The 14,483-nt window shown below is 41.1% G+C and overlaps 1 protein-coding gene across 2 annotated transcripts in view; it reads right to left on the bottom strand.

Moving 5' to 3' along the window:
- The window catches only part of PEPD (peptidase D), a 203,238-nt gene that overhangs the window by 123,308 nt on the left and 65,447 nt on the right, over window positions 1-14,483 (bottom strand). For both annotated transcript variants that reach the window (XM_074551066.1, XM_074551065.1), the window contains one exon: window positions 1,009-1,072. In XM_074551066.1, the coding sequence (XP_074407167.1) occupies window positions 1,009-1,072 (64 nt within the window). The remainder of the gene's footprint in view (window positions 1-1,008; window positions 1,073-14,483) is intronic.

Genomic DNA, 14,483 nt, shown 5'->3' with positions numbered 1-14,483 from the left:
GTTTGGCAGGAATACTGCCCTCACCTGCTGAGCCTTCCCACCACAGAAACCATTGCTGGCCAGGTGCACAAGTGTCCAAACATCTGCTCAGAAATTAAATCACAAACCTAACTAAGCAAGGCACACTTGCACCCAGAAATGTGAATATATTTGCTTATTCAAGTGATGGGATGATTCTGTAGAAAATAAGAGTAAGGCATGCAGCCTTTGCCAGGATTTCTTCTCCTGGGAAGCTGAGAAGCCTCAGAGAATAAACAGTATTATCTCATTTGCTTCTCCCTGTTTTGCTGCTTTGGAATGTGGCTGGAGATCATTTACCAAGAGGTGCATGTTTGATTGGTTCCATGTGAATTGTTTTTACTTACTCACTAATCACCATCAGCTGTGTCAGACTCTGAGCAGTCAGTCAGTCACTCTGAGGGTTTTTATTATTCATTCTTGTCAAGCCTTTTGTCTGTATCCTTCTTTTTCTTTAGTATAGTTTAGTATAGCATTCTTTTAATAATATAATATCATAAAATAATAAATCAGCCTTCTGAGAACATGAAGTCAGATTCTCATCTCTCACCTCATCCTGGGGATCTCACAAACACCACACCTTTCCCAACAGATTTTTGGAGGCACAAAATAAATGTAGGCTCCCAAGTCCAAGCTAGGACATGGAACCTCATTGACAGCAATCTCCACAAATCTCCAAGCCATTCCAAAAAATGGATTTAGTGACTTGTTTCAGTTGGATAAAGCCAAACAGACAGGTCTCATGACAGAGCATGTTTATGAGACTGCCTTTGGATTCAGAACTGTGCTCAGATCAAAAGAGCATCCTTAAAAAAAATTTACAAGCACTTTTGAACATAAAAGGACATTTTCCAGTAACAGGGAAGGGAGAGAAGATTCCAACAAGTCAGGAGACATCCAGTAAGAAGGGGACTAAAATTAAGCAAAGTCATTGTCACTCATTGATTTTGTATTCACAGAAAAAAATATTCAGAGACACAGACAACTCACCTCAGTCACATAGTAGGCTTCATCCACAGCATATTTGTTCTTGAAAAATTCAGGGGGATGAATCCTTTGGAACACAATAAAAAGAAATATTTGGGTTTAGCTTTGCTCTTAATTTAATAAGGCACAAAGAAAGAAATTATATTCTCTATCACACCAATAGCATCAGATACGAGGGATGTTTTACTAATCTTATCTTTATTTCTCAAACCAGGAGATTGCACAGAAAGTTGCCACAGCTACAAAAGTCAGTGTGCTTTAATCCAGTCCATGCTGATAGCACAGTCTCCTCAGAACAAAAGTGGTTTTTCCCAATCTATGCAAGAGAGTTTTGTTGGGACTTTTGCCATGCCACTTATAGATAACTTTCTAACTCACCAAACTTTAGAAGGATGTGGAAAAGACAGAAGACCAGCCTGCCTGTGTTACAATCAAAGAGTGAATAGAACATTCATTTTTTACCCTGGTAACCATGTAGCAGACTGAGGGCTATTAAGACATGGGCCCTGCTGCCTCTATTCCTCAGGACTCCAGAGATCCACTCCTCTAACCCAACAGAGGGGGCAACTTTACAGGTTCATGTTCAAAACTAAACCTTTTCTACTCTTTTCTCCTGATATGCAGCCAGAGACATTTTTCCAAAGGCAAGAAGAACATGAAGGATCTGCTTGCAGTCAGTCCCTCCAGGGCTCTCCTGCTGTCTTTTGTACCAATGGCTGTACATTTGCTCATTCCTGCACTGTATGGGAGCAGCCAGTTATTCAGGAGGCTTCAGTCTCTGATTAAAATCTCCATGTCCCCAACACTGAAATAAATACAACCTCTATAATCCTGAAAATGTGATCTCAAGATAATAATATCACACAATTGATACCCTTCCACAAAAATAAACATTTCTTTACTTTCAGGGTAAAGAAAATGGGAGGAAAAAACCCATGGCTGGTGCTGGAGCTTGGAGGACCCTGTGCATTTTGCTTCCTGAGTCACAGGGGGAGAGCAAGAGGTGTGGGCAGGACAAAGCTTCAGCCATGTAAACATTACACAACAAGAGCACAAAACCATCTGGGAAAAGATGCAGGAGGCTGCAGCACTGCCTGGTGTCCATTTTTATCTTGTCTGCTTCTTTACCATTTACATTTCTTCATGCTCCAAACAGTACTGGGCTGTGACATGAACAACATGAAACCATTTATGTTGTTCTCAAGCAGAAAATCACAGATTTTAAGAAATTTATTATCTGTGAAAGTACTACTCAAAAGTAACACAAAACTATCTCATTTTATGTTCCCTTTTGCAATACTCCTTGTGTAGAGTCTTCGTATCAGTGACAGAGATTCCAAAGCAATTATCATTTATCTTTTCTCCCTGGCTTATCTCACATAAAATTAAAAAATCACCACTATATCCTCTAATCTTTATATACCCTCTCTATTATAGTAGCCTTACCTCCAACTTTTGCATACTCTGTTTCTCCTACAGGCATCTCATTATTCCTTTATTCCTCACATGCTGAAGTATTTCAATAATCCAGAAACATGATGAACAGATCGAGCACCTTTTGGTTTTGTTCTCTTTTACAGTTTTAACCAATTCATCTGGTATCAGAAGAATTCCAACTGTAAAACCAGCTAATGTATGGCCAATGCTAATTTATGGTAACATATGCTCTTTAGAGCAATACATCCAAAGCACCTTTTAATAATTAGCTACATTGTTTAAATAAAAAAACCTGTTTAATGTAAAGTAAATGTTTCATAGAAGTATGCCCACAAGTGTGCTGGGTTTTATTGACTTCATTTAATTCAGTTAAAGTAAGAATAGGTCTCATTTTCCATCACTCCAATAAGGAAATTTCTTTCCTTTCACAAGCTCCTTCTCCACATTTTTGTTCTAGTTGTAGCTAGTTGTCCCCTACAATTGTGTAGCCTACAGCACAGCTGCTAATCCAATTCTCCGGTTCTGGTTAATATTAATCCGTTCCAGTTGAATCCCTCCAACGTCTCTTTTCATCTACACTGGGACTCTTTTGAGGAACAAAAGTGGCTCATCCTTCTTTTAAGGCTGAATTTTTCTCTAAGAGAAAGAGAACAGCAGCTTCCCACAATCCTCCATCCTTTCCCTCAGTTGTTAAACTAGGTCATCTTTGTGGTCCTTTTGCCTTCATCACACCTAATGACAAGCTGCCCTGGATCCCTAGATCCCTCCCTGCTTATCTTCCTCTTGCTAGCTCACTCAAAAGTCAGCAAGACTTAGCACAAAGTTGAGAGCCAGACTTCTCAGCTCCTCTCTGAAGCACCCACAGCTCTGCCTCGCTTTTTTTATACATTCAGCACCTCCAACTAGATGGAAAAATAAATTCATATACACTTCCCACAGACCCATCCCACAGGAGCCGTGGTGCTCCAGTGATGAAGCTGCCTCTCCCACTGGGAAGATTTCTAAGACCAACTCTGTTGCAGAACCACAGAGGTGCAAGGAAAAAGTGAACAAGAAGTCTGTATCAGAGCCAAAAAATGCTATGCTGTCACATATAGAAAAGCAGTAAAGAAAGCAAGCAGAGGTCAGGGAGAAGGAGAAGCCAAGCAGGCCAAGGGAGGCAATTCTGGCCCTCTGCCCGTCAGGTGAGACCCCATCTGCAGAGCTGCCTCCAGCGCTGGGGAGGACCTGGAGCTGCTGGAGAGGGTCCAAAGGAGGCTCCAGGATGAGCAGAGGGATGGAGCAGCTCTGCTGGAGGAAAGGCTGGCACAGCTGCCATTGCTCAGCCTGGAGAAGAGACACTTCAGGGTAACCTGACTGTGACCTTCCAGTACCTGAAGGAGCTGACAGGAAAGGTGGAGAGAGACTATTTTACAGGGAATTGGCAGGACAAGGAGAAATGGGTTCAAACTGCCAAAAGGCAGGGTTAGATGGGATACTGGGAAGAAATTCCTCCCTGTCAGGGTGGGCAGGCCCTGGCACAGGTGCCCAGAGCAGCTGGGGCTGCCCCTGGATCCCTGGCAGTGCCCCAGGCCAGGCTGGATGGGCTGGGAGCAGCCTGGGACCGTGGAAGGTGCCCCTGCTCATGGTGGGAGGTTGGAACTCGATGGCCTTTAAGGTCCTATCCCAGCCAGGCCATCCTGTGATTCTGCCATCCTCAATGGTTCCTTTCCATATTCTCTCTACTCTCTTCTATTTTCCCCCCACTTTAGTGGGGCTCAATGAAAGATAATTATGCACAACATGGTAGTTACTGTAAACAGTCCTGGTGCAGAGTTCCTGAGCAGATACAGGGCTCAGTACCCATTTTTATCCAATTGGAATGCAAAACAGGCTAAAGCTAGCACCGATCACCATTGCCATGGTATCTTCCATGAAATGCTCACTTGGCATAATGAAAATCAGAAGTTTCATTCAGTTTCATCATTTCAAGTACATCTGATCCTTCCCAGGGATGAGGAGTGCTTCTCCCTACAAATGACTCTCAAGAAGCTAGAGTAAGTTAACTGGTTACAACTTTTAGGTTTGGCTTTGTCATTTGTAACACTGCTATGGGCTGCCAGTTTTAGAATTCTGATTAATCACTGCAGAGACTATGTGCAAAAAACCCCACAGCAAGCCATAAATTAATTAGAAGGATTGCCCAAGCAGAAGATATATCCCAGATATTATTGAATCATGCCTATTTACCTATAAAAATTTACCCAAACCTTTTGTAAACAGATGTGAACAGAAGCAATGACCCAATTTTTACAAGGTTCAGGAAGGGCTTGGGGTGTGCAAAATTGTTTAGATTCCCTGACAACACAACTTGGCAAAAGCCCACAGATAATAATGCATATCAGCCCTAAAAAGGCTCAATATCCTTTCCCTATAGTTTTATGACTCAGCCAAGCACATACCAGTGTTAATTAGAATTGTCAATAGTTAACTTCCAGAATAACAGGAGTTATCATGTTCTCTTACAGTGAAATAAGCAACTCCAAACTCCTGGAACATGCCCATGTACACATGGCCAAGCATCCAGGCAGAAATCTGGCATTTCAGAGTTCATGGTCACCAAAAAGGAAATGTCAGAGTCCTGCACTGACACTGATTTACATTAATATGGTCTTAGTTTTTCTCATTTTCAGCCTCAAAAACCCCTTGAACAAGAGACTGTCTCTAGTTGATCTCTTACAATTCATCCCAATTTCCAGTGAAAAAGTTGGAGTTATTTTGAGTTATACATTAAGCTGTTTACCTGCTGCTGATGCTTCCCATGAAACTCCTCTCTCTCCTCTCTGTTTTTCTGCCCAATAGAAATCACCTACTTGGTTTCTTACTCTCAAGAGGATTAGAAAATGATGAAGATGGCCTAAAGATGTGAAGCTATATTTTAAGAAGATTTGAATTGTTATGCACTGCCTTATTTTAACAGCTATGGTTTTATTTAAACATCAAATATTGAGGATTCATCCCTCAATGACAACAAGTGACAATTTTATTTTAAGCAAAATGCTACTCAAGCAATGGGAAAAAAGAGGTGGGGGAGCAGCAGCAAAACTTTCACTGTAAAAATCCAGTGTGAAACATTAAATCAGAGAGTAAATTAATACCTTACAATAACTGTACTTCATTTCTCTAACACACATTTATTAAACACAAAAACCACCAGCAAAAGTGTAAGGGAGCATAGTATTAAAAATGAATAATCACAGATCCCAGTCAGTTATTCATCTTGGTGAAAAAAACCCCAGTTTAGAAGAAACTTTTCCATTTGCTTTAACTAGATTCACACAGTACATGATGGCATGTTTAAAAACCAAGATGCTTCATCAAATCACAACCAAATCACAGCAGTTCAGAATTTGCCAGACCACATTATTAGGATTGGCTCCACTTTGATGTGCTCCTCAAACTGGAATTGGAAACTGACTACTCTGTTTATCCACCAGTTAAGAGGAACAGCTATGACAGTTCTGTATATCTATAAATACACCAAAAATTTACTTTAAAGCTTTTACATATTTGGACAAAATTCAAATCACAATTTATTTGCAGCAGTTTATCAACCACGTTGTGTTTCCACTTTAAACTGAATAAAAACTTGGTCTCATTGTCTAAAAACATTTGAAACCTCTTGTTCATTACATTGCACAAGAATTCAGAACACAAATCTTAAGAGATTGTACAAATTTGACACCACTGTAAGAATTCCATTAAGCAACATTTCTTTGTATGCTAAAGGACTCTGGAGCAATACCCTTGTAATATCAACATGATAAAAAGTGTTCTAGTTTTCAGAACCATATTCAGAAGAGAGGTAAAATGAGATGGATCTAAATCACAAATGCCAAAGAAAAGCTGTGAACAGAATTTATAACAGCTGATAGCTATTCCTGAAAGAAACACATCTAAGCCACTTGCTAATGTATTTGCAGCCTAATTGCTGATATACATTTTTATGTATGTGCTTTCATTTGCATCTAAACATTCATCCAAACTTCAATATATTTAACATTTATTCCTAAAGGTTGCTTGGTATTTCCAGGTTTCAATGCTTCTAGGATAGATTTTCAGTTTTTAGCTTTTAGAGTGGATAAGCTCTGAAATGAAATTCAGCTTTTCCTGAAGCAGCCCAATTTAGCTTTTCTTCAACATTTCAGTTGGAGTTCCTAGATCAAGATTAGTTATCTTACTGCACAGCCTAGAATGTAGAATATTCCTGTAGGAAAACAATATTCCAAATGGTATGTTCACTGTGAATATTAAACAAATTATACACCTTTCATGTTCAGATTTGAATTGTGTCAGAGAATTCCTTAATCCTCACATCTGGCCTGGTTTGTGTTTTGCAGCTATTGTGGAAGAAGGGTGCCTTAATCCACTGTTGCATATAAAATAAAGCAATAGGTGCAGCCTACCATAAGCACCAATGTGATGCAACTGCTCATCTGCAAAATGAAATATTAATTTAATATCAAAGGGCACAGACAACAAAGCAGTATTCTGGCTGGCTGACCACACATGCTATCACTGAATGCATATTAGGGCAATAATAGGAATTACTTACAATTTCTAATCACTGTATCTGGCTTTAGCAAGAAAAAACAAAACAAAACAAAAAAACCCCAACCAATCAGCAACACTCAACAGCATTAATTTAATGTGTTTTTTGAAAAGGAGCTGTAGGAATCTCAAAATAACCAGTCAACAACCATTTTGAGGAACTCCTACTATGTCAGGGAAGAAGACAGCAAGTACTGACAGAAAGCAGCATGCCATGCTGAAGGCTCTCCCACAATTAAAAAACAGATCCACAAGTTTTGCTGTCTTTAGGAGTCACAGCTCCTGGTAGATACCAGAAAATGATGTTTTCACAGGCAGTAATTAAAAGTAAGGATTAGCACAGTTGGAACAGTGACAGAATAGACCAATAACAAAGACTTTACACAATAATGTTCAGGGTACTCTCACAGTACTCTCCTCATAGGTTCTACAAGTTTTAGTACCTAAAATACACAAAAAATTGTCCAGGCTTGTATCACAAAATCAGGAGAGGATGATGCTTGATGCAGTGAGACAGAAAGGCTAAAACCAGTTAACTTCACATTAAAGCTTTCTGCTTCTTCCATTCAACTCTGACTTTCATATTCAGGGTAACAGATATAAAAGATCACTTCATGGCAAAATCACTTTGTCTTGAGCAAATTAAATGCCTACATTACCCTGCAGATAGCACCTGTACCAGGCACTGCAGCACACACACATGGCACGAAATACATTACATTTTTCATCATTAAATGAAGGAAAGCACATGCACAAGGAGAAAATTAGACAAGCATAATCTTCAGCACTTGAAGTTCTACACAGTCAACAACTCATTTCTCAGTCCTTGCTAGAATGAGCTTAAAGCAGAGTATAAATTTCAGAGACTGCAAACACAGAGCAACAACCTTGGCAAAATGTAAAGCAGAAGAACAGAAATACATCAGGATATGTAGAGCTGAAAGAGGAAAAGAAATGCAAAAGCAATGTTTTAATGCTGTCAGAGATTCACCAATAAACTCCCTTCTCATTACAATATCATCAAGTTAACAGATGGTAAAGCATTAACCAAACAAGAGGGCGTCAAGAACTGCTAGGAAGAACAACACAGCACACTTTCAAAGACACCAGCAGATGTTCCTGACTTTGTCCAAAAAAGTGCCATCACCTTTATATCCAAAAGGAATTTCACTATCTCAAACAAGAAGATTAAAAGGCATCAAGCTAGATTTAAAACAAAACAGCACTAATGGGCTTGCTGGTGTCACAGACAGCCTCCAACAATGTTTTGAGTACCTTCATGGTGCTCCCTTTCCACTGCTCTCAAGATTACTGCTCCACTGTTTGAAAGACAAAACTACCTGCACATGTAAACTCTGACTGCCTGCTCCTTTTGACAGTCTGCAGTAAGATGGATTCTGAGAAAAGAATGGATTTTAGAAGAAATCAAGATTAAAATCAAATCAAGCTGATGTAACTGGGAAGCAAACAGGATTGTAAGTGAATCCCCATCTGTGTGAGGGGCAGAACAGCAGAAGAGCAGCTGGGTGGGTGATACTGGAATTCCCAGTGCCACACACACCATGCACAATCAGAATAACCAGGGACACCAATACAGCCCATTGGACTGAGGAAGTCAGAAATCAAATATTGAAGAGAATCTCACAGTAAGTCCTAGCAACAGCCAAACACTGAGCTCCCCATTTCTTCTGCTTCAAGTATCCAGTCTCACTGCTCCTGCTCAGCTATTCCCACCACAGGCATTTCCAAAAGATGAACAGTTCTTTAGACTTGCTATAACTTCTACCTCAAGCAGCAGTATCTCAATTAGACATTTAATAGATACTACCCTAACCCTACCCATCAAAAACACAGGAAACTTGCAATTGGTAACCTTTGCTTTATTCCTCTCTGCAAATAAAATTCTTCCTTGAAGTCAAGGGCTCTGTACAGAAAGAACTGTGACTAAAGAAATGTTTACACACTGAAATCCCTGAAAGATTCATTGTAGCATTAAACTGATGACATATACTCATTAGAAAGCTCTCTTCTCAAAAAAAAAGAGCATAAGAATTATAGTGGTTAAGGTATTAAGTGTAATTTCTAGGTCACTACATGCAGTAAGTGTTTCACTCAAACACTGGGCTCAATTCATGCTTTTTAACAAAGGAAGTTATATAGCAAATCTGCCAATAGCAGAGGTTTGGAAAAACATCAGTATTGGGGGAGGGGGACACAAGCAATATTTAATATCCCACAGATAAGAGCACCATAGCAAGCTCTGCACTGTCAGTAGCAAATGAGACAGAGCAGCACTGATTTTTACAGCAGCATTAGATGACCTGAACAGCTCTGAAGGAAAGGCATGATGTGTAACATTCCCATTTCACAGCTTGTAAGGAAAGCCAAACCACAACAAAGTTAAATGAACTTGACACAAGTCCTCAACGGGCACAAAGAACAGACAGGGCCTCCCCTTGCACACGGTGCTGTACCCACGGTGTCACACTGCCCTGCCAGACAGAGCAGCATCTGCTGTCCCCCAGGGCTGGGCCCACCTGCTCCGACTGCCAGAGCTCCAGCAAGGGGCACACAGCAGCAAAACACATCCTGCCTGCTCTACACTCACATTTAACATGCAAAAAGCATTAATATTGATGATACACTTCCCTAGCATATTTTAGCAGATCAGTTTGGTTTGTTTTTCCTTTTTTTGTTTCTCAAGAGAGGCCACACTCTTTCAGAGAGTCCTTCCTGAGCATACAGACAGGTCACAGGGAACAAAAAACCTAAGGAAAACAAATAACATCAAGAGCTAAGAATGTGGAATTTCAGAGGTGCAAGAACACAGGAACTACTGCAGGTATTTCACTTGAGGTTTTTCTCACTGAAGTGCCTTCCCAAATGCAGGGCAGCAAGGAGCAGAGCTCTACCCTCAGGCCAGGCAGGGTGGAGGAGCAGAGCCTTGCTGGAGCACTGCTGGCAAACCCCCATGGACACTCCTTTTGCTGCAGCTCACCTTCCTGCCAGCAGCAGCCAAGCCTTTGCTTCTTTTCACCTTCCTGCCAGCAGCAGCCAAGGCCTTGTGGAAAAAACACACGGCATGCCTATAGAAAAAGAAAAACTTGGCTTCTCTGATATTTCAAAATGTTATCAGGAGTTTATATCACTGAACTCAGCACTCCTGGTAGCACATAACATAAAGTATAAAATAAGAAATGCCTGCTGGGGGTTATCAGCATTCCCTGCCACACCACTGAAATGAGCTGGGCTATCTCAGTCTGTGGTTTGAAGCCACACCCGGATATTAAAAACCCTGGTGCAGCACCACCCAACAGATTTGCTTAGTGCTGGTTTTTTTCTCAAAATGCCTGAATCAAAAAGAGGAGAGGAAAAAGAAGTGCTTTAATGTTTATAAAACCAGCAACTGGAGCATTCACTAAAAGGTGTATGATGGTGGAGATGGCCAATCAATGGACTGATACAAACTGCTATTATGATTTCAAGCCTTCTCAACAAGAAACTGAAGCTGTTTAAGAAAGCAGAGATTTATAAAAATAAGCACTGAAGTAAAAGTCATAAAAACCATACACATTCATCCCAGACCAAGCAAGGCTGTGGACAATGAGAATACTGGGATAGTGACTAAACTGAACATTTGAGAAGTCTGAGTAATTGAGCAGTGCTTTTAGAGAAAACAATTGTCAGTAAAGTGGTAAAAGCAATCCAGACACGGATTATTCTGAAAAAGTCATTTTATCCACAGAGAAATCAGGCAGTTGGTCTCATGAGGTTTAACAAGACCAAGTGCTAGAGCTGCCTCTGTGTGGGGGCAACCCTCAGGATCAATCCAGACTGGGAATGAACAAGTCAAGCAAGAGCAGCCCTGGGGGAGCTGTGGGGCAGAGCCAGCCCTGGGCTGGGGGCAGCAGGGGAGGGGATTGTGCCCCTGTGCCCCTCAGTGATTTCCCACCTGCAGAGCTGCCCCAGCCTGGGCCAGCACAGGGGGGACCTGGAGCTGCTCAGAGAGCCCAGAGGAGGCTCCAGGATGGGCAGAGGGATGGGAGAGCTGGGATTGTTGAGCCTGGAAAAGAGAAGTTTCAGGGTGAAGTTTCCACGAAAAAGAAGCTGAGAGAAAGTCTATTTTTAAGAGCCTGGAGTAACAAGACAAGGGAGAATAGCTTCAAACTAAACTAGAGCAGGTTTAGATTATAGATTAGAAATAAATGTTTCCCTGTGAAGGTGCTGAGCTCCTGGCACAGGGTGCCCAGAGGAGCTGTGGCTGTCTCACCCCTGGAAGTGCTCAACACCAGGCTGGACAGGGCTCTGAACAACCTGGGATAGTGGAAGGTGTCCCTGCCCATGGTGGGAGGGTGGAACTTGATGATCTTTCAAGTCCCTTCCAACCCAGGCCACTCTATGATTCCATGAAATACAATAATAAGTGAATGGGGGACAAAGAATGGAAATCACAATGCAGGGAGAGAACTGGAATCATGGAAAATAAGCACCCTGGGGGATTGCACAAGTAAGCCTTGTCAATCAAAAGCAACCAGCTTTATCGTGCAGTTTTGAAAGGATCAGATCAAGGGCAAAGCAACAGATGTACTACATGAATAACAGTAAAGTATTTGACAAAAAAACTCTCTCAAGACTGCTACTCTCCAAAATCAGCTCAAATTGGCTTGGACAGAAACACTACAATGCAACCTGAAACCCAATGACTAGTCATAATAAGAAAAGGGAAAAGCCTAAAGCAGAAAATAAAAACAAATAAATAAATAAAAAGATGAGCATTCCCAGGCTGGGAAACCCTCCAACTGCCACACTGAAAAGTGCTGTGTCAATTCAGACTAATGTTCCCAGAAGTTAAAGCAATAAACAGAAATGGACTGCAAGTCTTGATTAGTGGGATACTGCAAAGACTGAAATTAGTTCTGACACTACTCAGAAACAGAAGCAGAACTGAGATCCACAGAGAACATCTCCAGATGGTAACAAACTTTGCAGATAACTTGCAATGCCAATTGGTACAACACAGTAATAAGACGACCTAAAGTGATTAAAACCTGAGGTTTTTTTAAACAGCAAAATAAAGATTCAGTGGGTACTGGGAAGTGACAAACTGCAGTAAAGATCAAACTGAGAGACACAGAAAAAGAAAAGCATATTTCATTTTAGAGAAAAAATTATAATAAAAAATAGCAGGAGATGGCAGATCAGTTCTGAAGGTAAAAACAAAAACCACACAGCTCTGGGGCAGGCTATGGAGAAGACCTGTATGCTCCACATTAATAAAACTCCTTCATTCCTGCAAAATGTGCATTAAGAAGTGCAATTAAGGTAATCTGGAGTTCATTCCCTATACCCTGCACACACACTGCACTCCCCTCCAAAGAGCTGTCCCCCTGTCAGCTTCCCTTTACAGGCCTTGCCCTCTGCTTGCCACAGCAAGGGTGAGTAATGCACCAGTCTCCATCACCACCACACAAACACATCATGCTGTCCACAGTTTAATACTCACTATTATTCCAAATACAAATGCCACAAAATCTGACCAATCTCCACTTAGAAGAAGAGATCAAGAAATCAATTTCTTAGCTTCTAATTTTCATAGTCCCAAAAAGTCTACAAGAAAAAAAAAAAGGTAAAAGCCCACACAGACTGAGAGGCTACTTTCTGGTACTGATCTGATCCTTTCAAACATGAGATCCCTTCCTTTCTTGCATCTGATGCTTTCTAAAGTGTTAAAGGGGAAAAAAAGCAAACAAACAAAAAACCCCAACCATGTATTTCTGCAGTTTTTAAAAGGCAGTAAAACTGCTCAGCTTTGCTGATGTCAGTCAAGTGTAATCACCAAAACCAAAGGTTGATTTTGGTTGTAACCTATTGAAATTTATGACAACGTTTTAAAGAGCTTCCTCATTAGGTCTCTGAGAAATAACTAACATTTGCAAAGCATTTCACTGTGCTTTATTACAGCTCCAAGTGCTAATCCAAGGTTCAACTTTGAACACACAGATAGCTTTCAATCAAATTCATGGAAAAGCATTACTTATAGTGAGTGAGTTTAAAGCTGCAACTTAGTGAGTGCATCCAAAGCCAGATTAAAGCTGCAATGCTCACCAGTCACCCAGCAGAGCTTCAGAGAAAACACAGGAAACTGCACCATTAACTGGGCACTACAGCACCATTTCATTTTTCTGAATCAGTAATACATTTAAGATGTGTTTCTAAAGTTAGGGTGTGAAAGGGTTAAATACTTTTTGTCTCCCATTAAAAGCACTCTATGTGGCAAGGCTATTAAGTCATTTTGGCATGCTCTCCACATAAAGCAGCTGCTGTACAGTATGTTTTACTTTAGAAAATATCTTTAATCAGCACACTGACTAGGTCTGTCATTTATAATTAAGGAGGTAAATGGCAGGTGCAGCATTAATTAGCAAAACTGAAGTCCTTGTGAAGGCATGCAGTCATACCAACTCAAGGCTTTCTAGGAACAGAAATGATGGCTAACAGCTTTGTTGCACCAGAAACTTGATTAGGTAAGACTGTGCCAAGAAAGGACATTTACAAAACATTTACACTTCTGAAGCCTTTACTATCCTATATTACTATATTTATTTCTAAAACTCTTACTTCTAAAGCTAAAAACAGAAAAATACTCAGGAGCAGAAAAGCCACCCACTAAGCTCAGAGTCTGTGTTTCTGCCTTACAAATGACAGAGGGACAGGGCAGAGGTACAGGTCAAGAGACAGGCAAAGTGCTTCTCTTACTTGAAAAGGTTTTTCCAGCCAGCAACTGAGAAATTGGCTGGTCCAACATCTGGAGAAATGCCCACACCCATAATTTAAAACCAGAGCAGTGTTTTTGTGATCACCTCCATGAACACAGGACCACCAGTCCAACAATTACCCTCACAACAATTTTGCAATGCCACCTTAGGAGGTTTTGGGTTTTTTTGGAGAAGGTCTATAGTCTGTGAGCTAAACTAAATCCCTCCTTCCTTTGAAAACTGCAGAGGTTATTTTGGCTTGAAGGACTTCTGAAAGGCAGCCTTACAACTAATTTTACACATCTTCAGAGCACACACTTTCAGCATGAAGTCCTACCAGATCCATAACACCTCCAAAGCAGCAATTCCCTCATCACCTGTACTGCTCAGTGCTGGGCTGTGGCTGCCCCCAGCCCAGAGTGGTGCATCCCCTCTCCATGTCTGTCTGTCCTCCCTGTCTGTCTGTCCTGCAGTGTCCAGGCACCACCTCACACACAGCACCACTCATGGAAACAAGGGCAGTGGTGAGGCTGGGAGAATCACAGTGTTCATGGTGTCATTTGTAAAGGTACAGCCTGCTGATCTCCAAACAAACACCCCCAGGTACTGCACTGGCTGTGGCCACAGCACATGCACAAGGAGAAAATTAGGCACTGCAGTGAATGGAGTCAAGGAGCCCCATTTCTGTATTACTTC

The sequence above is a fragment of the Zonotrichia albicollis genome, chromosome 13, assembly GCF_047830755.1.
Source record: "Zonotrichia albicollis isolate bZonAlb1 chromosome 13, bZonAlb1.hap1, whole genome shotgun sequence".
NCBI classification, from domain to species: domain Eukaryota; kingdom Metazoa; phylum Chordata; class Aves; order Passeriformes; family Passerellidae; genus Zonotrichia; species Zonotrichia albicollis.
Note: the sequence above shows the minus strand (reverse complement) of the source record. Positions and strands in the feature narration are given on the sequence as shown.